At 42.5% G+C, this 27,752-nt stretch overlaps 1 protein-coding gene across 1 annotated transcript in view; it reads left to right on the plus strand.

Moving 5' to 3' along the window:
• mast3a (microtubule associated serine/threonine kinase 3a) overlaps positions 1-27,752 on the plus strand; it is a 45,598-nt gene that overhangs the window by 9,869 nt on the left and 7,977 nt on the right. The window contains exons 6-22 of the mRNA XM_056293741.1: positions 1,374-1,531; positions 3,803-3,878; positions 4,516-4,725; positions 14,631-14,732; positions 15,474-15,606; positions 18,421-18,491; positions 19,012-19,097; positions 19,397-19,605; positions 21,033-21,171; positions 21,464-21,596; positions 21,908-22,073; positions 22,774-22,875; positions 23,997-24,119; positions 24,706-24,818; positions 25,148-25,332; positions 26,434-26,555; positions 27,342-27,533. Coding sequence (XP_056149716.1) covers positions 1,374-1,531; positions 3,803-3,878; positions 4,516-4,725; positions 14,631-14,732; positions 15,474-15,606; positions 18,421-18,491; positions 19,012-19,097; positions 19,397-19,605; positions 21,033-21,171; positions 21,464-21,596; positions 21,908-22,073; positions 22,774-22,875; positions 23,997-24,119; positions 24,706-24,818; positions 25,148-25,332; positions 26,434-26,555; positions 27,342-27,533 — 2,320 coding nt within the window. The remainder of the gene's footprint in view (positions 1-1,373; positions 1,532-3,802; positions 3,879-4,515; positions 4,726-14,630; positions 14,733-15,473; positions 15,607-18,420; positions 18,492-19,011; positions 19,098-19,396; positions 19,606-21,032; positions 21,172-21,463; positions 21,597-21,907; positions 22,074-22,773; positions 22,876-23,996; positions 24,120-24,705; positions 24,819-25,147; positions 25,333-26,433; positions 26,556-27,341; positions 27,534-27,752) is intronic.

Consider the following 27,752-nt stretch of genomic DNA (forward strand, 5'->3'; position numbering starts at 1 on the left):
TGCTGTTTCACTGGATACAGTTTTTTTCAACGCCTCTTCATCAGTTCAGCCAACATAATGACACTGTGATGGTTTGAACTTTCAGTGTGCTGACCTCCTTGACTTGGGGGGGGGGGACAGGAATCACTGGGCCAATCTCTAGAATAACACAAGTTTTGTTGAAACTTATGATTTTTTTTTTTCCAGATGACATCAGGGAAAGGGACTTAATGACATGGGAAATTTCTTTACCCATCTCGCCCTTCCTTTTTGGAGGGCACTGGTGAGTCTGGTGAGCTTGCTGCAGCCATCAGCTGTGTATTGACGGGTGCTGCGGGGGAATATCTTCCAATCTTTTCTTGAAGTCCTTGGCTGATAACTGTGTATGCACTCGTCGTGAAAACAATCACAGAGGCCTCTGACACGGATATAATTTTCTACACCCTACCACATGGCTTGGAGTCGATGAGGTCAGGGTGTCTGACACAATGCTCCTTTCAGGGCCACTGTCAGTAAGGTCTTTATGCTGGGCTCGCTGAGAGGCGCTGATGCCTCTCCGGTTTCCTCCCCAGGGTATGTCTTACTCCCCTCTGTCTGTCTCACTCTCTAACCTCTCTCTCTCTGTCCGCCCCCGTTTCTCTTGTTTGCACTGCCTCCATTTTCCCTCTTCCTTACTCTGCCGTCTTTCCTCTAGTCGAGACGAGCTGCACCTCGCTTTGCCCTTCTTCCATTGAAACATGAGATCCCAGGCAGACGACGTCGCTCATGAATTCCAGGATGCGTTGTCACACATTTGGTTACAGAAAGAGGAAAAATAAGATGAATGTACACGCGGCCAACGTGACTGCAACGTTGTTGCCTCCCTCGGGGGGGAAGTCCTGTTTTAAGGAGAACGACACTAAATCTCACTGAATCCTTTTTTTTCTTTCAAGAATGAAAGTGGATTTGTGATGTGATGCTTTATTACAACCCCATGCTCTCAGCATGGGCTTACATCCTTGTTCACTGACGTCTAGTCTAATGCAGATGTATTTAGGAACATCAAAGCTTTGCAGACTCTCTATTAGGAGTCTGCTGACTGAATCTGAGAGTGGTGTGGTGTGATTGTCTTCAAGAGGAAGCCTTTAAACACAGGATGTTATGCACATTTAATACTGCAAAAAAAACAAAAACAAAACTGAAGTAGGAAAATGTGAACCAAGAGATTAGATATAGATGTTTTATCAAAGCAGATGAAGTAGGAAATGAGTGGCCTCGGTGATTCAGGGATTGTTTCCACGCATGCCTCTAGATTGTCATGTTTTTTTTTTTTTTTTTTGTTTCACTCACCATCTCTCTCTGTCTGTCTCTCTGTCTCTCTCTCACTCTCATATACATCTATACTTCCTTCCTAGTCCTCTTCTTCCCAGGAGTTGTTGCATCAACTGCCCTTCCAGCCCACACAAGATGACCTCCACTTCTTGTTCAAACACTTCCGGAGCACAGAGAGCGTGGCGGACGACGATGGGGTGCATCCCTCGCCCCCCATCAGGCTCCGCTCTCGCAGTCTCAGGTACTTTAATTTCAAATGTCACCATGACTTAAAGGGAAACAATCACGATTTTCAACGTTTATATATGTATGTTGCAGGAATAACACTCGACTAGAATCCATATTACTGAGCAGTCTTCAGTGTGTCCCCGAAACAACCCTTATTTCCTGGTTTGACATTACCTTGGGTGGGCTACTTAGAAACGGGCTACATTGTGTAAGAAAGTGTAAATAACGTTACATATGGCTGTTGTAGTGAATGCTGCCGGATGTCATGTAAAGACGGCATTTCACGGATTGTGACGGAACCAGAGAAAGAGGGAAAGGGAGAGAGAATGTTGAAAATTGTGGTTGTTTCCCTTTTAGTGTTCAGATGTAGACACTTGTCAAATTTATTTGTGTAGTCCTAAACTACAGTTTCAGTCTCAGAGGACTTAAAGAAACTCTTAAAGATAAAACGCTGATTTACCTACTCTTTAATAACTAAAAACCCAAGGATTTGTCAAAACGTTCAAGGTATTTATCATGTGGACTATATAGTGTCCCTGAAATTCCCCTTAGCATGAAAATTAGAGGATTCCCCTAAAACTGCTGTCTGCAGGCTGCTTCTGGTATAGGGGACTTTGGAGTGGGATGTTTGACCGTGGTGGGTTAAAGAGTCGATGGAAATTCTAATGGTCAGCACAAATTTAGGATTTTATTTAGTGATCCCCTCAGATTAGCGCATGACATTTCCTCTTCTTTTGTCATCGCACTGAGAAACTTCTCAAATATCCCCTAGCATTTCAAATCGCGGTGGAGAGTTTTGAGAGGCAGCAGGGCACATTTACTAGGGGCAGTGTGGCGGTTGGTGATGCAATTCTGATGTGGTTAGTTTTCCGATGACGTATCCCTGCCTGCATTGGCACGACAAGCATGGAAACATGAGCACACACGTGCGCGCACACACACAAACACAGACACCAAAGACTACCATGTGGCTTCATGGGATTGTTATTAGTAAAGTGAAGTTAGGTCATCCTTCACAAAAGGGTAGAAAAAATTAAATGTTCAAGAATGAGAAGAAGCAACACGAGTAAACCTTTTAATTCCAAACTAGAGAATTGTCGTCATCTATACTGTCATTGCTAAAGCTTGTACTGATGTAGGGGTTGATGGTATCAGCCTCACAATTAGGTTGAAGACAGGGTGCACATTACACACACAAAGAGATGGGATTATTTTATTCATGCATGTTCGGCAAACTACAGGCAACATAGTGATGCACCATTGGCTCAAATCTGAACTTCCAGTTGTCTTGCATTCTGTGTTTTGAGATTATGTATGAATTTGACCCACTGATCATTTTCCAAGGACACAGCATTAACTGGAAACATTTGTGGAACTGCATATGTTAAGAGATAGCAGGATCATGAAAATCTGATTTTCTAACAGCTTAAACCCCAATTGACTAGGGAGGAAATGTCACCCCAGGGATTTGTTTGGTCAGACTGATAGATTATGTAGCATAGGACATTTATGTAACTAGATAAGACCTCGTTTTGTAATTCAGCCGAGAACCAGCCTGGAATAACGGCACACTGTCACTCACAGTTGCCTTGAAATAGTTGATGCACAACTGTCGATGGTGCTCTGAAATCGTATCAGGGAGGAGGGGGTATAGATTTCATGTTATCTTTAAAACATTCTCAACAATCACAGTACATGCAACTGTTACTGTTCCCCTAAAATGGAAGAAAAGTTGTCATGTTGTGTGTCGACACAGAACTTTACAGCATGTGATTATGCTGGGGGTCACTATTTACGGTGTTAGTGCTGACAGCACATTGATTTGTAATAAGGTATAAACAGTTAAAAAGAGGCACACTTGCAACTGGACCCCCTGAACACATAACAGATGTGGTTATGAATACAGTTGAAGAGAAATCAATATGTTTTATGACATGCTATATTTATGACACTAGTGAGAGTAGAGTGTTAACACTAGATTCATCAGAAACTCGCATATTTTACTAATGATGTTGCTGAACAGGCTTCAGTTTTTTTTATTCAAATGTTTCCTGATAAGATCAAAATGATAGGAGACGTTGAACAGACAGGCCAAAACACAGAGCACAACCATGCTAAAAATAAAATGTGTCCCTTATTGTACCTCTACTCAATGTCCATCCTGCCGTACTTTCCCTCAGGAATGTCTGCATTCATATCTCCCTTTTTTATGTGATTTTTTTTTTTTCATTTTGTTTCTTTGAATTACATTTGCCCCCATCTGTTATGTCTTTGTGTTTTTCAGCCCCGGGCGAACTTGTGGGACATTTGACAATGAGATTGTCATGATGAATCATGTTTACAAAGAGCGCTTCCCCAAGGTAACCTGAGCCCTTCTCACTCCCGCACTTCTGATTCCTCCTGTCACATTCCCTCACTTCAATAGGGTTTATTTTAATTATCATGCAGTCATACAGCTAAAATTTATCAGTCAAACTGAAATGTACTTGGTATATACGTAAATGCAGTTTATTTTGAAATATCAAATGGATGGAACCTTTTTTCTTTTTTAACACAATATTTAGAGATGACAATGTTTCCATCTCAGCAACCTTCCTCAGGTTGTAATGCTGAAAGTGTTACACCCAAACTTTTAAGGTTTTTTGGATATTACTTGGGATATTAGTTTACTCCTTTGGGTGCAGCGCCTTAAATTGTGATGTCCTACTAGAACCATTTAAAATCTAAATGCAATACATTGAAATATGTTTATAGTATCATAGCATCTCTTATAGCTCGTTATTTCCTGTGTAGTGGCCATTTAAGCCATCCCATAAGATTTCAAGATCTTGACAAAGGCTTTTAGACTTGTCAAGGTGTAAATGCTGGTATGCATCTTCTGAGTGTACTCTGTCACACTTTTTGCCAAATTGAATGAACTTGCTCTTTATTTGTGTAGCACCTCTATCACCTGTTTGCTGTTTCACATAAAAGGTTCTCATCCCTCACTTTTCTCAGGCAACAGCCCAGATGGAGGGTCGTCTGCTAGACATCATTGGGGAGTTCTCCCCAGGCAGTGCCCTCCCTCTGGCGGACGGCGTGCTAGGCTTTATTCAGCACCAGCTGGTTGAGCTAGCCAGAGACTGCCTGGACAAGTCCCAGAAAGGCTTGGTGACATCCAGGTACTTCATGGAACTGCAAGAGAAGCTGGAGAAGCTGCTGCATGAGGTGAGGAGTTCTGATCTTTTGAGACTGTTTTCGTGTTCTTTCATGATGAGACTTCTTTGGACATTGTGGAGTTTACACACACTGATCATCTTGTGGTGCAGTAACTGTTGGTGTTTTGATGGTACATTAGAGCAGTGGTTCCCTTTCAGTCGATTCACTCAGTACAACACATATTGTTTGGGATATAACGTTCTCTTGAGTCTGGCCAAAGATGCCTCTATTCACACCTGAAAGGCAAATGATGCATGGCCTGGTCCCACCCCCAGGCTATATAGCATCGTCACCGGCCGCATCCCTCAGTTCTGTCACGTTTCACCTGAAGAAGCACACCTTACAAATATAACAGAAAACTTAGCAAAACATTCAACTCAGTTAACTGGATTCCATCAGGTTAGTCTGAAAACAGCCTTGTATTGGTGAGTCAGCTTTCCACGGAGCGCTATTGTTGAAACCTTTTGCATATTGGTTTTGTTTGTTCATCTTGGTGGTTGAACTGTGCTAGTTTAGCTTCACTAACAGCTGCAGCTAGCAAACATGAGTGAGCCAACTCAAAACAATTCTTCTTCCAAGAAGAAAACTACCACTCGTCCTTGTCCTCAAAGCTGTGGTTTTTCTCTGCATAAGAAGGACCTCTACGACGCTTAACCGGTCTGTTTGGAAATCGGCCGTGCTAGATGAGCACTGACTCAGCCTGATGCATGTGCGCTCTGTAGCCAGCTCAGGTGGATGACTCTTGAACGGCGTGGGATTTTTGTCGAAGGGGTTTTTGGTCAAGCTGTGGTGCAGCAGGAGGACCATCTCCTCTCGGAAATTTCTGCACAGCCCCAATTTGATACAGAGACTGTGGCCAGTGGAGAAGATTGGCTCTCCTGGAGCAACCAAGTAGAGCAGGTAATGGACGATATGTAGCCAGCATGCTCTGCAAATTTCATGACCGCAGGTGGGCTCCTTTCAGACTATCAGGAGGAGGATATTGTGCAACTGGATTACAGCCTTTCAAGAGACGAGGAGGAGGAGTTGCAGGCAGATTAGGCTATCTTTGTTGCTGCAGAGGTTAGCCAGGACATTACAGATAACTCTTTTCTGGCTCTGTTTCACTGGGCTGCTAGCAAGCTGGAAGTGGACTGGCCTTTGCCACCTCCGGAGTAGAAACGCAAGGTTTGCAGGGTTTTTCCTTCCCCCAGTGCTGACCACAACCAGAAACTACCGGTCCATATTTCCAGTTTTCCTCACTGAATTGACATCTACCTGGGACAAGCTGTCTGCCTGAAAAGATTCAAGTTCAAGATAGTGACATTATGGCAGATTATAAACACAGTAGGGCTAGAGCAGTGGTTCACATCAGTAGATCTGACTAATGCTTATTTTCACATAGTGGTTCTTCCAAATCACAGACAGTATCTGAGATTTGCATTTGAAGGGGTCACCTACGAATGCCTGCTGTGTTAGGCTCCAGCATCCTGTGACCCCAGTTGGGATAAGCGGCTTGGATAATGGATGGATGGACCTATGAATATCTTCTTCTGCCTTTCGGGCTGTCGCTAGCCATGTGCATGTTCACTAAATGTGTCGAGGCAGCATTAAACCCCCTGCAGAGTTGGGGAAATACAAATACTCGTGTATCTGGATGATCTGGCCATAATATCACTGTCCAGGGAGCAGGTGGAATGTCACACAAAAGGAGTGATGTCGCATCTGCAGATTTTGGGCTTTTTCATCAATCTGAAAAAGAGTTCGCTAACCCCGAGTCAGCAATTGTCCTTTCTGGGGCTGGAAATATGCTCACTCACCTGTCACACTTGCCTCTCTCAGTGCAGGATAGCGGTGTTTTGTGATTGCATAGCACAGTTTCAATTGGGGCAAAAACTGCAGCTTTGCATATACCTACAGCTGTTGGGAATGATTGCATCTATGATAGCGTTAGCTCAGCTAGGCCTGTTGTTAATGCGTGCTCTGGATATCATCTCTTCACCTATACCCTACGGTCATTTCCACAGATGGGTAATGGTAACTGAGTGGTGTGGCGGCTTTGTTACCTTGGCAAGAACCGTGCCTACTGCTATACGGGGTCGCTATAGGCAAAGTCCTATACTGCAATGTGGTGACCACAGATGCCTCGTTAAAGGGCTGGGGGGCCATTTGCAGAACAGTCAAAAATATTTTTTTTTATTGAACATAGAGAACATAAGCAATAACAAATAAACAATCATCGGCAACATATAAGCGACAAATAAGCAACTCAAGTAATACCGATGATGTTCAAAAGGGGTGAGGAGTTGAGAACTTTTCTAGTCCTACCCCCTTATACTATTCATGCATTGATAATAGAAAATAAAAAGTTCAGTTTACAGCCATCGTTGTCTGATATCTATCTCAATCGACTCAAACAAATCAACCCATTTGGACAAAACAAGAACAAAAAACAAAAACTGGTCACTGGTCCATCTGATAATGTGTAATTTGCGCTATGATTCCTCCCTCTCCACCTCAAACTGATGCGTGGTGAGCGTTCTGGCACAAAATGGCTACCGTGTATCACCCAGGTGGGTGCTACACATTGGTAGTGGTTGAGGTGAGTTTCCCCCCTTCACCGTGAAGCGCTTTGGTTGTCTAGATAATGCGCTATATAAATGTAATCCATCATTATAACCAATATTTTGCTTCTGAAGAGTCTTTTTAGTCAGATAAAGTACTACATGTTGTCAGTTTCATCACTGCAGTTATACTACAAACCAACTCCCTTGGTTGTAACACTGTGATGTTTTGCACCTGTCTTTACCGGTGGTTTTTTGAATATACAGGTTCCTCTCAAATTGTGTTAACTTTCTCTCAGTTGGAACAACCCTTGGATTCTAATAGGCAGTGACGTGCAGTGAGGTCAGTGGCTGGGTAGGCAGTGGGTATTCGCAAATCCAAATTACACTCTTTTGTGCTCTCTAATGTTTTATAACAATCTGATCCTTCTTCATTCTTCTAACTGCCACAGAAGAGTATTGTGCCCCCCTGGCTAAACTACATTCCAAATGAAAACCTAAAGAAAAATATTGTCAAAGTATATATGAAGTACTTTTTTTTTGTTTTATATGTTTTTTTGATAGCTGTGACATGACTGAGTAACACCATTGCCCTTCCTTAGAGCTCCCAAACCATTGGGGATTTCACTGCGGTCACTACAAACAGCAGTAATGAGATGGTATTTGTAAATATTGTTGAAACATTACCTGAAAAGAACACAAACAAACATTTGTGTTAAAAATATGTAATTTAATATATGTAAAATGTAAAAATATATGTATTTAAATTATGTACCATTTCATTAATTAATTTCCAGTATTATGATGTATAATAAAATGACTGGGGGCGGCACAGTGGCGCAGTGGTTAGTGCAGTTGCCTCACAGTAAGAAGGTCCTGGGTTCAAGCCCTGGGGTAGTCCAACCTTGGGGGTCGTCCTCTATGTGGAGTTTGCATGTTCTCCCCATGTCTGCATGGGTTTCCTCTGGGTGCTCCGGTTTCCTCCCACAGTCCAAAGACATGTAGGTCAGGTGAGTCGGCATTACTAAATTGTCCCTAGGTATAAATGTGTGTGTGTGGGCGTGTCAGCCCTGTGTGATGGCCTGGCGGCCTGTCCAGGGTGTTTCCCCCGCCTGCCACCCAATGACTGCTGGGATAGGCTCCAGCATCCCCATGACCCTGATTAGGATAAGTGGCTTGGATAATGGCTGGATGGATGGGGCGTGTCTGCTTTGAATGACAGGTGGTTGCAATGCATACATTAAAAGGCTGTGAACTTGTTTTTGGGTGTTGTGCGGTTGACGATCTATTCATGTAAAAAATTATTTCTTTCCACAAATCTCTTAGTTACACTAATATTGTAAGTAAATAAGTAAAGTTTCATTTATATAGCACTTCTAAAAACACACAGTTACAAAGTGCTTTACACTCAATCCAGAAAATATGAGTAAATACATAAAATAAATTGAATGAATATAAAATATGGCACAGGGAGTGACAGACCAAGCTAAAAACGAACCAAAACAGAAGGCAGGGATGGGGATCTATAAAAAGGCTTGCCTGAAAAGATGGGTTTTTAGAAGCCGCTTAAAATAGTCCTAAGATTCAGCAAATTGATTGGGGAAGATTATTCCAGAGGCTTGGGGCTAAAACTGCAAAGGCGCGGTTGTGGTGACCCACATCTATATAACTAGAGACATTCACCTAAGAGGACGGTGTACCTTTAAGGGAAGAGGCGAGGGGTCAGATAATGCACTTCCGCTTCCGGTACACAGTTCAGTGTCGTTGTCGAATGTATGACATGCAAAGTTGGAGCTAGTAAACTACCTCGACTACGTCTACTCTCCTGTCTCGTTGTTTTCTAACTCCACACGGTCACCTTTTGTTTTGCAGTTGGAGTGGGGTTGGATAAAAGACAGAGGTTTGAGGATCGGAGTGGTCGGGAAGTGGAAAGAGGAATGACAAGATCAGAAATGTAACTGGGGGCAAGATCATGCAGTGCTTTAAATGTGATCAATGAGATCTTATAGATTATTCTGAATTTTACAGGAAGCCAATGGAAGGATGCAAGAATAGGGGTAATATGGGACATATGGCTAGTTCTAGTTAGTAGTCTAGCAGCTGCATTCTGAACCAACCAACCATATTGTTCATATGAAGCAGCCATTTGGAGGTGGTCTTGTTGTCTTAGTGTGTGATAAATTTGGAATGCGATTTTGCACGGCAGAGCCAGGTGCAGTCCGGTTGCAGGTATAGGTGGGTGTGCATAGTGTCTTCGGGTTCTCCGTCAGATCCATCCCTCGCTCCTCTCCAGCTCCACCCTCTCATCCAAATATTTTCACATCCGGTTTAAAAAAACAAAGATGGCGAAGGGAAAATGCCAAACTTGAGACTTCAAGATGATAGTCCACAAACCAATGGGTGACGTCATGGTGGCTACATCCACATCTTTTTTACAGTCTATGGGTTAGACCAAAATAGTCGCATTACAAACCTTTCTTTTTTGGAAAGTGCAAGTTCATATTAGACTTGGTCGCATTTTGTGCGAGGTTCTGCCTACCATAGAAGGCTGTGCATCCACAGACTGAGAGGCAAAACGCTTTTATTTGGTCATTTTTATTATTATTATTATTATTTATTTATTTTATTTTTGTAGCCTGAGCTTTGCTTTTTTTTTTCCTTTTTTTTCTACCCCCCTTTTCTCCCCAGTTGTACCTGGTCAATCACCCTGCTCTCTGAGCCATCCCGGTCGCTGCTCCACCCCCTCTGCCGATTCGGGGAGGGCTGCAGACTACGACATGTGTCCTCCAATACATGTGGAGTCGCCAGCCGCTTCTTTTTCAGCTGACGGTGAGGAGTTTGGTCAGGGGGGACGTGGCGCATGGGAGGATCACACTATTCCCCCAAGTTCCCCCTCCCCCCTCAACAGGCACCCTGACCGACCAGAGGAGGTGCTAGTGCAGCGACCAGGACACATACCCACATCCGGCTTCCCTCCCGCAGACACGGCTAATTGTGTCTGTAAGGACCCCCGACCAAGCCAGAGGTAACACGAGGGTTCGATCTGGCGATTCCCGTATTGGTAGGCAACGGAACAGACCACTACACTACCCGGGTGCCCCGGAGCATTGCATATTAAAAAAAAAAAAAAAATTCCCCGTATTTCTCGTTCAACTGAATTGGGCGCTGTGCAAAAGTCTTACCTAATGGCAGTAAAAACACTGGTTTTTCTCCACTTGTGCATGTATCTGTCCATTGCTAATCTTGCATGCTACTGGGCCTGTCAGCCTAATAATTTTTTTGCACAGTTATGACTGTATGATCAAGGACCTCTCATGGTTGCAGTGATTCAAAACCTTTCAAAAACCTGTTTTATACTGCAGTTGAGTGCTAATGCCTCGGCTAGTTTTTCACCTAAGTCCGAGCACCGGAGAAGGGGAGATACGCAGGCAGTGTCTGTATTTTCCCTTTTCTCAGTAGGCGAAAAAAGGGGTGGTTTGTCGCCAAGTCCAAGTACCGTAGATAGGGATGTCCCAATTAAGTTTTTTGGGCCCCGATCCGATTCCGATCATTTAATATTGCTATCTGCCGATACCGATCCGATCTGATACATTTTCCTAGAATAACCAATCCAATGTACGTATATGCTTGACAATTGAATAGCTCTGCAATGCATTTTCATGCAGTATCGCATGGACCCATTGCTTGTCTATTTCCCACATGTTCAGCATCTCCCCGAGTGCCTGTTTGACATGCTGTATGAGACTCGCGAAGGTGATGTGCATGCAGTACCGCAGACTTCAACTCAAAAGCGGAGTCGATCCAGTGAGCAGTGACGCTAAGCAGTGACATAGGGCTAACATCAGAACTCCAAATGTCTATAGTAAATGCAATAGCCTTCACATCTGATAAAAGACCTCGTAGGTGGTCACGAACCTTGTTATACAGCTCCGCCAGGGCTGTGCATGACATGTAGTGTCGGGACGGTAGGACATAACGTGGCTCCAACTGCTCCAAAAGACGGCGAAAACCAGTGTCCTCTACCACAGTGATGGGCTGATCATCCAAAGCAATGAATTCAGCTACCTTTTCAGTTATCTTTCTGGCCTTGTCGCTGCCGGGAGAAGATTTCTCTCTCTTTTTAAAAGTACCCTCCAGTGTGAGTTGCTTCGGTGCAGCCTTCGCCTTGGTTAGCTCAGTGAACTCGTTAAATTCCGTTTCATGTTTTTTTTAGGTGCCTAATCAAGTTAGTGGTATTGTACGCAGCTCTACAAAATTGCCCCGCGAAATGCTTGCATTGCAAGCATTGCAAGTGGCTGTTGGGCTATATTCAGTTTCTATTTTAAAATAAGGCCACACTTCAGACATTTTAGCTGCATCCTGGTCATTCCTGATTCTGCCGCAAATTGTGCTCCCCGTTTACAACAGCTGCGTGACAGCGGACTGAGCGGAGGTGTTGCAAACAAAACAAAAGATCGGACTTATTGTCTGCTCAATCCGATCCGATCCGATCTCTTAAAAAATGCCTGGATCGGCCCCGATCCTTGAGAGCGGATCAGGGCGTCCCTAACCGTAGAAGGGGAGATATGCCTGGTGGAGATCTGCAAGCTACTGAATGCACCCTCTAGTTCGCTTCAATTATCATTCCATGACCCAAGGTACAGGTAAAGCAAAAAGAGAACTTGAGAACTCCCATATAGTGTGAATGGCACTAAAAAAGAAGGCATAACATTTTAAAGTCAGAGATGAAAAAGACAAATGGAAAAGAACATTTAAAAGTGCACGAGTTTGTAAATTTACATATATGTATATATATATATATATATATATATATATACACTACCGTTCAAAAGTTTGGGATCACCCAAACAATTTTGTGTTTTCCATGAAAAGTCACACTTATTCACCACCATATGTTGTGAAATGAATAGAAAATAGAGTCAAGACATTGACAAGGTTAGAAATAATGATTTGTATTTGAAATAAGATTTTTTTTACATCAAACTTTGCTTTCGTCAAAGAATCCTCCATTTGCAGCAATTACAGCATTGCAGACCTTTGGCATTCTAGCTGTTAATTTGTTGAGGTAATCTGGAGAAATTGCACCCCACGCTTCCAGAAGCAGCTCCCACAAGTTGGATTGGTTGGATGGGCACTTCTTTGAGCAGATTGAGTTTCTGGAGCATCACATTTGTGGGGTCAATTAAACGCTCAAAATGGCCAGAAAAAGAGAACTTTCATCTGAAACTCGACAGTCTATTCTTGTTCTTAGAAATGAAGGCTATTCCATGCGAGAAATTGCTAAGAAATTGAAGATTTCCTACACCGGTGTGTACTACTCCCTTCAGAGGACAGCACAAACAGGCTCTAACCAGAGTAGAAAAAGAAGTGGGAGGCCGCGTTGCACAACTGAGCAAGAAGATAAGTACATTAGAGTCTCTAGTTTGAGAAACAGACGCCTCACAGGTCCCCAACTGGCATCTTCATTAAATAGTACCTGTTAGAGCCTGTTTGTGCTGTCCTCTGAAGGGAGTAGTACACACCGGTGTAGGAAATCTTCAATTTCTTAGCAATTTCTCGCATGGAATAGCCTTCATTTCTAAGAACAAGAATAGACTGTCGAGTTTCAGATGAAAGTTCTCTTTTTCTGGCCATTTTGAGCGTTTAATTGACCCCACAAATGTGATTCTCCAGAAACTCAATCTGCTCAAAGAAGTGCCCATCCAACCAATCCAACTTGTGGGAGCTGCTTCTGGAAGCGTGGGGTGCAATTTCTCCAGATTACCTCAACAAATTAACAGCTAGAATGCCAAAGGTCTGCAATGCTGTAATTGCTGCAAATGGAGGATTCTTTGACGAAAGCAAAGTTTGATGTAAAAAAAATCTTATTTCAAATACAAATCATTATTTCTAACCTTGTCAATGTCTTGACTCTATTTTCTATTCATTTCACAACATATGGTGGTGAATAAGTGTGACTTTTCATGGAAAACACGAAATTGTTTGGGTGATCCCAAACTTTTGAACGGTAGTGTATATATATATATATAATATAAATATGATACAGTCCCAACAGCTGTGGTTAGGTGACTGCAGTCGGAGGAGGCAAACTGGTCAGGTCAGTAGTGCAAAAGGAGCTGGTGGTGCAAAACAAGGTGGGGGTGTAGGGTGGGCAGTTCATCTCGTCTGTCATATGTATTGCTATTGGACTCCAAACGTGAACGCATTGTATTAATATCTTATCAGCCAGAGCTCATACATCTCTCTCACCCCATGACACGAATAATACTAAGGTGTTCATTGTCCCTGAGACAGTGGATGGTATGCTGACTTTTGGTAAGCTTTGACTGCCATTTGGGATATTATGTAGGACTGTTGCTGTAAACATTGCATTGTAATTGTCTGTTTTGATGAGTTCTCGTGTGCCCATTATCTTGTCATTTTGTGAATAACTACTTAGATCTGGTTCCTGCTCAAGAAATTAATTACGTAATGATTTATTACATAACTGTTCACAGGAAAAAATTCTGTCCAGCAAATACCTCTCCCTATACAGTTGCTAATCTTTCTGTGCTGTGGACACAGGCTCTAGAGGGTTTTTCTCTTTCTAACTCTGGAAGCTTGCCAGTAGGATTTCTGGCTTTCTGGGAAGTGGATGTCTCGTATAATTTAGTTTCTGTAGGAACATTGACTTTTATAATGGCCCTACAGTTGGCTCTCATCCCATGATGCAGAATTTCAGCCCTGTCTTCTTCCAGATCACGTCCCCCTAAACTCTGCAAAAGTTAAGTTCACTCAGCAATAGGACTAGCCATTGTTTTAATCTCCTTTTTCTGCCTGTTCCTCTCTCTCACTCACACATATATGCACACACAGACATAAATCTACATGCATCACAGTATTTTACTAGTTATGTGTCAGGTTGGCAGCAAAGATTTTGCAGTACAGCCACAGTGTCAGTTGGCTGATAAAGCCTTCAGTCCTGCATTTATAAACTAAGTTGTTGCTGGCCTCTGCTAGCCCCTAAGTGAAACAGTGACAACTCTTCTGAAAAGCTGTCCCTCTGTGTCAACATTGTTTCTGGTGAACATGTTAGGGCTCAGCACAAACTCTTCAAGGCATCATGACCTCAACATCAGAATCACCATTTGTTACGTTGATTTCAAGGAAGGGAGGAAAAAAAACACCTTGTCTTTTTTTTAAAAACCTTTTTGCCTCCTTTTTGATTTTATGCCCTCTTTAATTAACGTCGCATAACCTGTGCAACCCCAACACACACACACACACACACACACACACACACACACACACACACACACACACACACACACACACACACACACACAGGATTAAGTCAATTTAATAACATTATCCCTTGTCTTTCCCGATCAGGCATATGAGCGTTCAGAGAGTGAAGAGGTGACCATCATCATCAAACTGGTGAAGAAGATTCTCATAATCATCTCCAGACCTGCAAGGCTCCTGGAGTGTCTGGTAAGACACGAATGAAACAGTAGGGATAATATATACCACACTGACAGGATTTTAACATGCGTGTCATCAGGAAAGAGCTACTGATTTCAGCTGGTACAGAAAGACAGTCACCCCAGATGACTCATACACATTAATGATATGCTGTAGTAATTGCACTGTTGGTTACTGTAATAATAATGTTGAACTTACTCCTCAGGCTACAGCATCAAACTTCTTACCATCAGTACTTCAACGGTGGTGTCTAGGCTATAGGTGCAAGACTGCAAGTCCCTAATTTAGCCTCCTTAAATTCCCCTTCAGTCCTCTAATTTTGTAAGCCTTGCTGGAGAACCCTGTGCTCATTTTTTTTTTTACATTATTATTTTCAGGTCTAGCGCGATTCTAACTGCAGAGACATCTTTTTTCCTACCTGTTTCTGTTGTGACCGCTGTATTTCTGTTGAATCTTCAGTGACACCAATGATGAATTGTGTACATAACCTTTTCAGCTTCACTGCATCATTTTGAATAAGCGTAATTTGCTTTCTGGACATGGTAATGGACACTTTCCTGTTCCTTTGAATTGTGTATTCAGAACCGTGTCTGAAAGACACATTTTAAGAAAAGTGCTCAGTTTTTTTTTCCACAATACGTGAATTTGTGTTTGCGTTTAAAGGCCTTAAATTAAGCCAAATCCAAGTAAACAATGTGATGCAACATGCAGTTTGAATCATAGCATTTGTCATGTCTTTCTCTTTTCCAGGAATTTGATCCGGAAGAGTTTTACCACCGTTTGGAGGCTGCAGAGGGCCACGCCAAAGTGGGACAGGGCATCAAGACCGATATACCAAAATACATCATCAGCCAGCTGGGCCTCACCAGGGACCCCCTGGAAGGTACGGGATAGATTGGGGAAAAAAAACTCATTTGTTTTTGATGTATGTGTTTATGCTTCACAATATTTTGTGTTTCACATTGATTTCATATTGTGTCTTTGTCCCCATCCAACTTTTGCCTTGACATCCATCAGTTCTTTTTGGAATCCACCGAAGCATTATGAATTGTGGATACTTCAGTGATAGTCATCATTCTCTCTAGCTTGGAACTGAATTGCATTTTTCTGCCTTCTTCTTACAGCACACTCGTAGAGGTGTGTACAGGGTTAAAGCAAGTTGGGAGTAATAACAAATGCTGACGTGGAGCAACTGGGGAATTCTTCCAACCTTGCTCTGGCTCTTCCTGTCACTGTCCGGGGTTTGAAATCCCCTTAAATTTTCCTTAGCCGTAGTTCCGGCCCTGCTTGGCACCATGCATCAAGTCCTCCACCCTTTTGCTAAGTGGGTCATGACCTTGGTCCACTCAGTAATGGCATTATAAAACTCCCTCTAGTGGAGCTAATATCATGCTGCTCACCATATAGATGCACTAAATGGCCAAAAGTATGTGGACACCTGAACATCACATCCATATGTGCTTGTTGAACATCTCATTCCAAAACAATGGGGATTGATATGAAGTTGGTACCCACTTTACTGCTTTAACAGCCTCCCTTCTTCTGGGAAGGCTTTTCACTAGATTTTGGAACATAGTTACGGGGATTCGCTCCCATTCAGCCACAAGAGCATTAGTTAGGTCAGGCACTGATGTTGAGGAGAAGGCCTGACTCACAGTTGGTGTTCCGGTTCATCCATAGGTATTAGATGGCGTTGAGGTTAGGGCTCTGTGCAGGCTAGTCAAGTTCTTCCACACCAAAACTCAAACGCAAACCATGTCTTTATGGACCTCACTTTGTTCACAGCATGGATGTATTATATGCTTGCGGACTTCATGGGTGCATAATAAGACTACTAAGGGACTTGAAACCATGGATGTATTTATACAAATGGCAACACCAACCAACAATAAAGATAATGTTCCAAAAAGTAAGATCGTATTAAATGCTACAATAGTTAAAGATCCTTGTTCCCGAGACACAACATGACCATTCGTAGAGTGCTTGTACACAGCCATGACGTCATGCAGAAAAAAAAAGATTTTTTTGGGCATTTCCTGGGCTTTGGAAAATTTTTGAAAATATTAAAACCCCATGGCTTAAAAATATACAATACAAAGAGTAATAATTGACCATGATTATAGCTGCAGGTGTCCTGTCAACAGTTTTACAGGCGTCTCTTTAACAATGGTGGTCTATGGGGAAAGTGCTTTTTGGGTTGCAGGGGATTTTTCGCAGCAAAACCGCGAGTGACCACTGGAAAAAAATTGGCTGCAAGGCTGAGTGGCAGCACCATATCCAGTTCCACTCTAATACATCCATGGTGCACATGGGCATTGTCATGCTGAAACAGGAAAGGGCCTTCTCCCAACTGTTTCCACAAAGTTGGAAGCACACAATTCTCCAGAATGTCATTGTATGCCATAGCATGATTTCCCTTCACTAGAACTAAGGGGCCTAGCCCAAACCATGAAAAACACCCCCAGATTATTAATTCTCCTCTTTACAGTTGGCATTTTGCGTTCCAGCAGGTAGCATTCTCCTGGCATCTGCCAAACCCAGATTCAACCACAAGACTGCCAGATAGTGAAGCGTGATTCATCAATCCAGAGAACGTATTTCCACTGCTCCAGAGTCCAATGGCAGTGTACTTTACACCATTCCAGCTGACACTTGGCATTACGCATGGTGATCTTAGACTTGTGTGCAGCTGCTTGGTCATGGAAACCCATTTCATGAAGCTCCTGATGAACAGTTCTTGTGCTGGTGCTGCTTCCAGAGGCAGTTGGTACTCAATAGTGAGTGTTGCAACTGAGGATGGATGACTTTTACGCACTTCAGCACTTGGCGGTCCTGTTCTTTGAGCTTGTGTGGCCTACTGCTTTACGGCTGAGCTGTTGTTGCTCCAAGACTTTTCCCCTTCATAATAACAGACTTTCAGTTGACTGGGATCTAGCAGGACAAAAATTTGACCAACTGATGGATGGAAAGGTGGCATCCTGTGACAGTGCCACGTACTGAGCTCTTCAGTTATGACCCATTCTGACCCATTCCAATGTTTGTCTATGCTGCATGGCTGTATGCTTGATTTTATGCGCCTGTTAGCAATGGGTGTGGCTGAAATAGCTGAACCCACTAATTAGAAGGTGCGTCCACGTACTTGTGGAGGAAAGTTAATTTTTTATTGGTCTGGTGGACTTGCATTTTGGAAACGAAGTTAATGGGAAAATAATTGACTAGATAACAATTAAAGATAACAATTAATGCTTGGCTAGTGAGGCCCTTTATGCCTGGTGTGAACATGCAACCTAGGTGATCAGATTGTAATTGGGTGGAAGAAAAACCATAGAAAATACAGATGTAAATGTACCTGCGTTGCATTAAAGAATCAATCACCCACATGAAAATAAAAGTGCAATCGCAGTGCTTCCCCTATTCACACCTGGCAACTACATAGATGTGCAAAAACTACCTCTTGCCATTGGATGCACAGTGACATTGTCTGAACTTATTTAGTTAAATATTAATTATCATTAAATTATTAGTTAGTTAAATATCTCTGTACAAGTATTACATAGATCTAGGAAGACATCCCATGAGTGGTAAACTGTACCTCATTTAATATTACATTTCAACCAGAAGCATCATCATAACTTCAAGGATTCACCATCTTCATCAGGCTTCAGACTGTGAACTGGTCTCTCTCCCCCTGTTACAGAGATGGTCAACCTGGAGCAGACTAGCCCAGGGCACGGGGCAGGCATCAAAGAGCCTGATGACACTGGAGAGGTAAGAGGGCCACCAAACCTGCCAGGCAGGGGTTAAACAATGGCAATGGTTGATCAATTGTAATGGGAGAGAATTTGCATCTGAGTAGGAAGGGATGGTTAGTGGTGAGGAACCATTTCCAGTAACTTACAAAATGATAAAGCGTTGCAGCATATTGGATTAAACCCATACTGAAAACAGTGACTTATAATTCAAAGAAATTCAATGGATCGTGATGTGAAGCAAAGCTATGCTGCCTGCACCCACTGGTCAAGATTATTTGTATATAAGTATGGGTCGAGGAAACAATACCATTTTTGTATTTTCATTGATTTGTGCTGCTTTTCTTGTTTCGTCACAAACAGCATGTTTATCTTATCAAATGCTAGACTTTGTGCACACAGCTTCCACTCTCCTTTTCACATTTTGGATGAATCACTGGCAGCACAGCAACTAAGTTCCTGTTCTTTTCTTGGTTTTGTATTTTTCTTTGTATGTGTGTGTATGTGTGCGTGTGCGTGTGTGTGTATGTGTGACTCAGGGCCGAGCGGTCTGCACCCCTCCACGGAGGAAACCACTGGAGAGTGACTTTGAGACCATCAAACTCATTAGCAACGGCGCCTATGGGTGAGTAAGACAGACTTCTTTGTTTGGATTTGACTGACTCAGTCCCTTTGTAGCAGCCACAGAGAGCGTAATAAAAGCGGAATGGAAACCGAAATGAGGACATGTTGAACATATTCCCTGTTTACATTTGGAATCAGTCAGGGACATATTGTTATTTTTCCTTTTGGGCTGACGTCCGTGATGATTTTAGAGAGTCATCAAGTTATTTTTCCTCGTCCATACTCACCCCTCTCTCTCTCTGACCCCTCCTATTAATCCAAACCCTTGTCTGTCTCCCCTCTCCCCATCCTGCCCTCCAGGGCTGTTTTTCTGGTGCGTCACAAGGAAACCCGTCAGCGCTTTGCCATGAAGAAGATCAACCGGCAGAACCTGATGTTGAGGAACCAGATACAGCAGGTGTTTGTGGAACGAGACATCCTGACCTTTGCAGAGAACCCTTTTGTGGTTTCCATGTTCTGCTCCTTTGAGACAAGGAGGCACCTGTGTATGGTCATGGAGTATGTGGAAGGTAGGGTTGGTTTGTACACATCTGCACACTTGTGATGCGCAGGTCAGCTCTGGAGCCACCCCAACCCACTAGAAGTTTATTTATTTATGCTGGGTATTTTTTTTACCTTTATTAGACAGTGACAGTGAAGAGTCAGACAGGAAATTGGAGAGAGAGAGAGAGGAGAGAGGGGTATTACATGCAACAAAGGTCATCGGCTGGAATTTAACTGGTGACAGTTGTGACCATGTGGCCATGTGGTATGCGCCGTAACTATTCGGCTATGGAGGCACCCCGCCCACTTGCAGTTTTAACAGCCTTGCCTGCAACCCAGTCTGTGGTTGGCAAATGAACGTCGGTGGATCTGTGACCCGCTATTTCAAAACCGCTTTTTGAAAAATGCTTTGGGGGAAAAAAGTCTTTTCCTACTCATAAATTTAGCCTGTTTTTTAGGCTAACATAAATGGTAGACTAGCCTATACCATATGCTTAGGCTACCGGAATGGATCTTTTCTTAGTATTTAGGCATATTTTTGAAACAGAAAAAAACTATGTAGGCTTATTGTCTGTGTGCATATATGTGTGTGTTACGAATTGAACAGATCAGATATGCTCATTTGATTGACCATTAAGCTATAAAGAGACTAACTCAACAATAAAACGAACAATTGTCTAAGCCTGGAGAAATTTTGATGGAAATTTCTTGTTTGTTGCTCTAAACTGCGGTGTCATGTGTGTAATGGAATTGAAATGAATCGGTGTGCCTGATCAGCGCATCTGAAGCAAGTTTGTTGCATTTCGTTTTGTCTGTTGCAAAGTTGGGGGGACACCCTGAACGTATTGTGCTACTGTAAAATATTGTGCAATCAAAACAGCTGAAAAAATGGAAACGGACAACTGTGTATGTGTTTTGGATGCATAGGATGCTTAGGCAGGTCTAAACCGATAAGAATAAATCACCCAAATGAAAACAGCTTAGGTAGTTTAGGATATGAATTGCAGATTTATTTATATCGATAATCTAAGAATATATGTTTTTCTTTGAATAAACCTGACCTGGCCACAACCCACTCAAACTTCACCAACAAAGTATTTTTCGACCTGAACCCACAGGTGCTGCAGGTAAAACAGCAGGTCCTGCAAACTTTGGGGCAACCCGTGCATCACTACTGCACACGCAGTCATGTATGCTTAGATGTAAATGTGTGTACATATATCAATAAAGTCTTAGTGTTTGGTTTGCTTGCCAGGTTGATTTTAATGATTTGATTTTACCAGGCATAACTCTTAGTTTAAATCAATTTAAATTTCCTAAATAAAGCACATCTACCACACTCACTCACACACACACACACACACACACACACACACACACACACACACACAGGGCATATACAGATGACATTGTAGTTGTCATTACTAGTCTAAAGGCTTCCTCTTGCCTCCAGGTGGTGACTGTGCCAACCTATTGAAGAACATTGGTCCTTTACCTGTGGACATGGCCCGGATGTACTTTGCTGAGACAGTCCTGGCTTTAGAATACCTTCATAACTACGGCATTGTACACAGAGACCTCAAACCTGACAAGTGAGTCCTTAACCCGTCTCTCCAAATGTCAAACTAAATGTCAACCATAATTTACTGTCACTTGACTCTCAGTTTAAAGAGCGGTTTTTTCCCCCCCTCAATCTCAGGTTTTAGGCAGTCTTAATTGCACTAAGGCTTTTTCATTAATAGAATGAGCTGGCTTTGTTTTTCCAACTGTGAGGTGAATTTTCAAAAACTTGCAACATTTTGAGGTCTTTTTCTTAAACTTGAGTCTTTGTTTTGTGGTTGGCTGTTGATCAGTGAAACATTGATGTGTTTCCTTCCAATGTAGTTTGCTGATCACATCAATGGGCCACATTAAGCTGACGGACTTTGGCCTGTCGAAGATTGGTCTAATGAACATGACTACCAACTTGTATGAAGGACACATTGAGAAAGATACCAGGGAGTTTATAGACAAACAAGTCAGTCTGCATTTCTCTTCTCTTCTCTTCTCTTCTCTTCTCTTTTTTTCTCTTCTCTTCTCTTCTCTTCTCTTCTCTTCTCTTCTCTTCTCTTCTCTTCTCTTCTCTTCTCTTCTTAAAGTGACATGTGCTATTACTATTACCTATATCTCCTCCATTCATTCATTCTTTCTCTCTTTCTTGCTGCCTCACACTTTGCATATCTCTCTCCCTTTTGAAACATCAAGTCTCTGCATACGGTAATCAATCTGTGTCTGATAAATTGACTTATCATCTGAACTCTTCTCATACTGTGTATTTTCTCCATGCAGGTATGTGGCACACCAGAGTACATTGCCCCAGAAGTAATCCTGAGGCAGGGCTATGGGAAGCCTGTGGACTGGTGGGCCATGGGTATCATCCTCTATGAGTTCCTGGTGGGCTGTGTACCTTTCTTTGGAGACACACCGGAGCAACTGTTCGGTCAGGTAGTCAACGGTAAGACACCGACATCTACCATACAAATTCACAAGTGCCTAGAAAGCAGGATCCAAGATAGTATTCTGCGTAAAAAGAAAGATGATCTGAACCTCAGTTTACTCTTTTTGGCCATGAATGTCAATCACTGTGTTAAAGCTGTGATCCAGAAAATTAACACGCAAACAAAGATAGTTTTTGATGCATTCTTTTGCTGATATATTAAGGAAAACAGCCCGTCTGTGAATATTCAAATCTTGAATGCTTTTGTTGTGCTCATCATTGGTTAATGTCAGATTGGACTCTTCCGGAAGAAGTTATTCATGTCATGGCATTTCACTTCTGCAGGAAGTAAAAAAGAAGGAAGTCAAGTTGTTGTGGATAACAAGCAGTTATGGCAGAACAAGCCTGTGAAATACCTTTATCAACAGATTCTACAGCACTAGTAGTAAACCTGGGTGGGTGGGGGTTGATGGTGAGGAAGATGCTGACATAATAGCACTGGCAACTCACTTTGGGTGGGTTTCTGGCATTTGCCCCCCCTCACCCCCTCCACATTTAATACATATTACCATAGATCTTAGTAAAAAAAACAAAAACAAAACAACAACAAAAAACACGGCCTTTAGGTTTGTAACTTAAACTTTTGTTTCCTGGGGGATTTATTCCAGCTAGCTGTTAAATTACTCGATTGAATCACCGGTAATTCTTTCTGCCCCAGATGAGATCATCTGGCCAGAGGGAGAGGATGCCCTGCCAGCTGATGCCCAAGATTTGATCACCAGACTGCTGAGACAGAGCCCTCTGGAGCGCCTGGGGACAGGTTGGTGACAGCCTTACTTTTTGTTTTGTTTTGTTTGTTTTTGGTTTGGATTTTTCCTCCCTTTTTCTCCCCAATTGTATCCGGCCAATTTCCCCATTCTTCCAAGCTGTCCTGGTCGCTGCGCCATCCCCTCTGCTGATCCGGGGAGGGTTGCAGACTACCACATGCTTCCTCCGATACATGTGGCATCGCCAGCCGCTTCTTTTCACCTGACAATGAGGAGTTTCACCGGCGGATGTAGCGTGTGGGAGGATCATGCTATTCCCCCAGTTCCCCCTCCCCTCCAAACAGGTGCCCCGACCGACCAGAGGAGGCGCTCGTGCGGCGACCAGGACACATACCTACATCCGGCTTCCCACCCGCAGACACGGCCAATTGTGTCTGTAGGGATGCCCAACCAAGCTGGAGGTAACACGGAGATTCGAACCAGCGATCCGATGTTGGTAGGCAAAGGAATAGACCATTACACTACCCGGACGCCCATGACATCCTTACTTCTGATAATAATAATAATATTAATATTGATAATAAAAATGATAATACTTATAATGATAGTAATACTAATAGTGATATTGATTGTAAAAACAGGAATAGAATGATGGATAGATTTCATGGACGGATAGATATATATGTTAGCAGACTGACTTTTGAGACAAAGCCCCTCTGTAGTGCTCTGGCCCTGGTCCCAGCAATACAGACAGACCAACTGCTGACTAGATTGATGGATAGAATGGAAGACTCATTCATTGTTTTTCTGCACATTTAAATACAAGTCTATCTCCATGCATACTTCTATATACTTGCACATGGGTAACAGGTACAACTACTGAGAACTCCAAAGATGTTCCCCTTTGGTATGTCGCATATTGATGAAAAGACACCATTTTTGTCTTTTTTGCTCATCGTTCTCAAATACAAAGTGAAATAACAACCAAGAGAGACAAAGTCTAGAGATACACACATTTATAACATATATTTACATTCTCATACTCTAGGCAAAGGGAAATACAATCTGGCCAAGAGAGTCCAAAGTCCACAAATAGGCTTTGGATAAGCTCATAGCCAGCCCAGCAGTTCACATAATGCAACATTTTATTTATTTATTTTTTTGTCTTCTTTAGGGGGAACCACCGAAGTGAAGATGCACATGTTTTTCCTGGGTCTAGACTGGAATGGTCTGCTGCGGCAGAAGGCTGAGTTCATACCTCAGCTGGAGACTGAAGATGACACCAGTTACTTTGACAGTAGGTGGCAGACTAACCTGGTTCTCTGCCAATGCATATAAACACTTACACATTTTTATGTGCCTCTCAGCTGGCAACAAAGGACAGCACAGTATTTAAAATGTGACAGCCTGACTAGAATATAAGAATTGGCCTGTGTCTTCACACACACGTACGCATGAGCGCACACACCACACACACACACACACACACACACATGTTATTTCTCACACATACAGAGACACAGGTGTACAACCATTGCTTGGAAAGTAAGTGGCACACCAACTTTCAACCACTCTTAGCCTGAAAAGTTTGCTGGTCAGATGCAGGTAGCTTTGTGAATCAACTGCTTTGGCATTAAATGGCATCTAGGTAGCAATTTAACAGTCCATAGTGTTCTGTTGCTGATTATTAATAAGTCTGAACTACACTGGGGAAAAAAAAGATTTTAGAAGAAGCTTGGATATGATGACACCAGCACATTAATTTTTAGGATTGGCAGTAGTTTTGATGGTTTTTTGTGGGGCAGAGACTTGATTCACAGCCATGCCAGGGAGCAGTTTTTCCCAGTTGGTGATGTGTGTTTGTTATCTGTGTGTCCCTTCAGCCCGGTCAGAGCGGTATTGCCACTTGGGCTCAGATGAGGATGACGAGACCAATGATGAAGAGTCGTTCCTGGAGCTTCGCCAGTTTTCCTCTGTGGCTCATCGCTTCAGCAAGGTTTGGCTTCCATAAGTCTTTTTTTCAAAGGCAGCGTCCCTTGTTCTATTTCACTTACGAATGATACCACCGAATTTGAAAGACTCCCTTTGGATTTCTCACTTAAAATGAGTCATCTAAATTTTGTATAAGATGTTGCCTTGCAACAAAAAGGAAGCAAAGTGTTTCTGCAAATAGACTTATGCTTTGCATGTTTATGGGTCACCGAAACCAAATATTGCTCTGCATTCTCAATTCAGACATTCATATGGCCCGGTTAAGTCGTGGGGGAAAACATAATGGATGTAAGACAGAGAATTATTTTCCCTTTTACCCTACCCTCACTGCAGGTGTACAGCAGCACAGAGCACCTGTCGACCTCCACGCCATCCAACCAGAGTCTGTCGTCATCCGAGCGCAGCCACAGCGAGGAGAAGGAGGAGCGGTGGGAAGGTCGAGGAATGGTCTGTCTGGGAGAGGGATTCAGACAGACGACAACAGGAGGAGACAAGAGGACGGATGGACACAGGGGGAGGTGAGTGCAAGGAGCAGGCAGATGTGGGGGGGGGGGGAATTTCCACGATGGCATATCAAAGTCTTAACACCTAATCTATTTTATGAGCTATTGCCATTTTTGAGGATGTAGTTATTTTGGGTTTTTTTTTTCTCTCCATAAATTAGATTCACGCCATTTCTGAATAAAATCCTTCCCCATGAACTTAAAACCTGCTGGTTGCGAAGATGGGAATTACTAGTGTTTTTATGTTTATTTAAATGCAGGGCTGGGCAATATATCGATATTATATCAATATCACAATAAAAGACTAGATATCATCGGGGATTTTGGATATCAAAGTATTGTCTTTTCCTGTTTTTAAAGGCTAAATTACAGTAAAGAGTTAATAAGTTCAGAGGATTTTCTGACCTTATTAGACCATTCTAGCTCTTATTTTTTTGTCTCTACCTGTTTGGACATAATATCCACATTATTAATGAGTATTTATCAAAAATGTTATTGTGTAAATATTTTGTGAGAGCACCAATAGTCATCGCTACAATATCATCAAAATAACATACCGAGGTATTTGGTCAATAATGTCACGATATTCGATTTTGTCTGTATCATCCAGCCCTATTTTTATGCACATTATAAAGCTAAAATAAGGACTTGTTGAGGTTAAAAAAAGAGATGTAGAAAGAGCTGCTTCATTTTCTAGTTTCCTAACAGATGTCAGCTGCGGGACTGTCACAGCCTCAGGCCCAAACAACAGTTGCTGTTGTGACAAACACGTGATGCCAAAACCACTGATATTAGAACTGGAAAAAAAAAGAAAAACATGCTCGTCTCTGGCACGCTGACGTTATTTGAGCACGTCTTTTGAATCCGGCAACTGATCCCTTTTTCTTTTTTTTTTTCTTTTCCCTGTGTATTGAACGCCACCATGTGTTCCCATTCAGTCGTTGTAAAGAAGGAAAACATGACTGCCTGCCCATAACTCGACAAAGCTATACTTCAGAGCAAAAAGCATTTCAAAGCGTTCTCAATAGGGATGCTGCCTAATTCTGGGCATGGCTCAAATGTTCCCCCATTCAAGAGTATCATTGAAGGTTTTGGTTTGATTTCATTTGTCTGCAGTCTGCGCCCTCGGGCCTCCTCCAGCTCCTCCCAGTCGGAGCGCAGTGCCAGCCCACTGGTGATGAACAGCACCCAGAGTCTCGACACCATGCCCCGTTTCGCCATCTCTGCTGAGGAGGAGGGTAAAGACTCACTAACAAACAACACACACAAACAAAAAACACAGTTGGCTAAATAGATTAGAAACATACACGTCTTTTTTGTGCTGCTTGCCTTTTTTTCCAGTCTTTTTAAATTATACCGTATCTTTGATTTAGTTTTTGCAAAAGTGGAACACACACCAATACAGAACTGAATGACTATTGTTTCTTACATGCCAAATATACCTGTATGATGTTAGCCTGATTAAATTAATGGTTTAAGGAAGACATGACCACGTAAACTTTTCTTTCCGCTCACGATAGCTTTGCTGGAGTAAGCTTATTTATGATGAAAACGTGGAGTATTTCAATATAAGTTAGGCTGTTTGGACATGACAGCACCTTTTAATTGTACTACTACTCTCAATGGGAGTTTTCACAATGCTTTCGGACACTTTCCAGCATTTGAAGCGTGACAGTAGACATTCATCTGGTGCATTAAGAGTCACTGTTCACACAGAACAAAAGGTGAAGAAATAATCTCAGTATTTCTGAAAGTGTTCTCATGCTTAATATATTCTGATATTCTTACCAAAATTGACACGGCTACAAAAGAAATCTAGCGCATGTTGAGGTCACGGTGTATAAGTTGCGTTCATCATTTATAATCATTATTCAGGCTGTGCTGCTTTGCGTATAAACCAGAATTTGATTCTTTTTTATTTTTTGCAAAAGTTGTGTGAGCAGGTGAATCAGGCTGTTGATAAGGACCTCAGTCAGGTTATTGTCTGCACATCTAAACTTAATCATGCACTTTCCTGCTTTCAGACGGGATGGTGTCCAACCTACGACGGATCCGTCTCCGGAGCAATAGCACAGGTACCAGGCCTTCCTATCGGAGAGGGGCATCTCGACGCATTGCCCACCAGCTGGAGACACCAGAAAAACCCAGACCCCCCACAAGCTGTAAAGTCCCCAAGTCAGCCTCAGTCTCTGGTCTCTCCCTCATCATTACTCCAGGTAGAGGATATATCTATAATTTGTGTACTTAAGATAAAATAATTGCATAATCTAATGATGTGCAATGTAACATGTCAAGAGGTCATCACAGATTACCTTCTTGTTTTTTTATATCCATGGACTGTTTGCTGAGACTTTATTTGTGTATTTACAGTGCCCTCTACAGCTAGTTAGAACCTATTTTTGCAATTAATCTCACAAACAATAAATTGCAGATTA

Source organism: Lampris incognitus, chromosome 14 (genome assembly GCF_029633865.1).
Source record: "Lampris incognitus isolate fLamInc1 chromosome 14, fLamInc1.hap2, whole genome shotgun sequence".
Classification (NCBI taxonomy): Eukaryota; Metazoa; Chordata; class Actinopteri; order Lampriformes; family Lampridae; genus Lampris; species Lampris incognitus.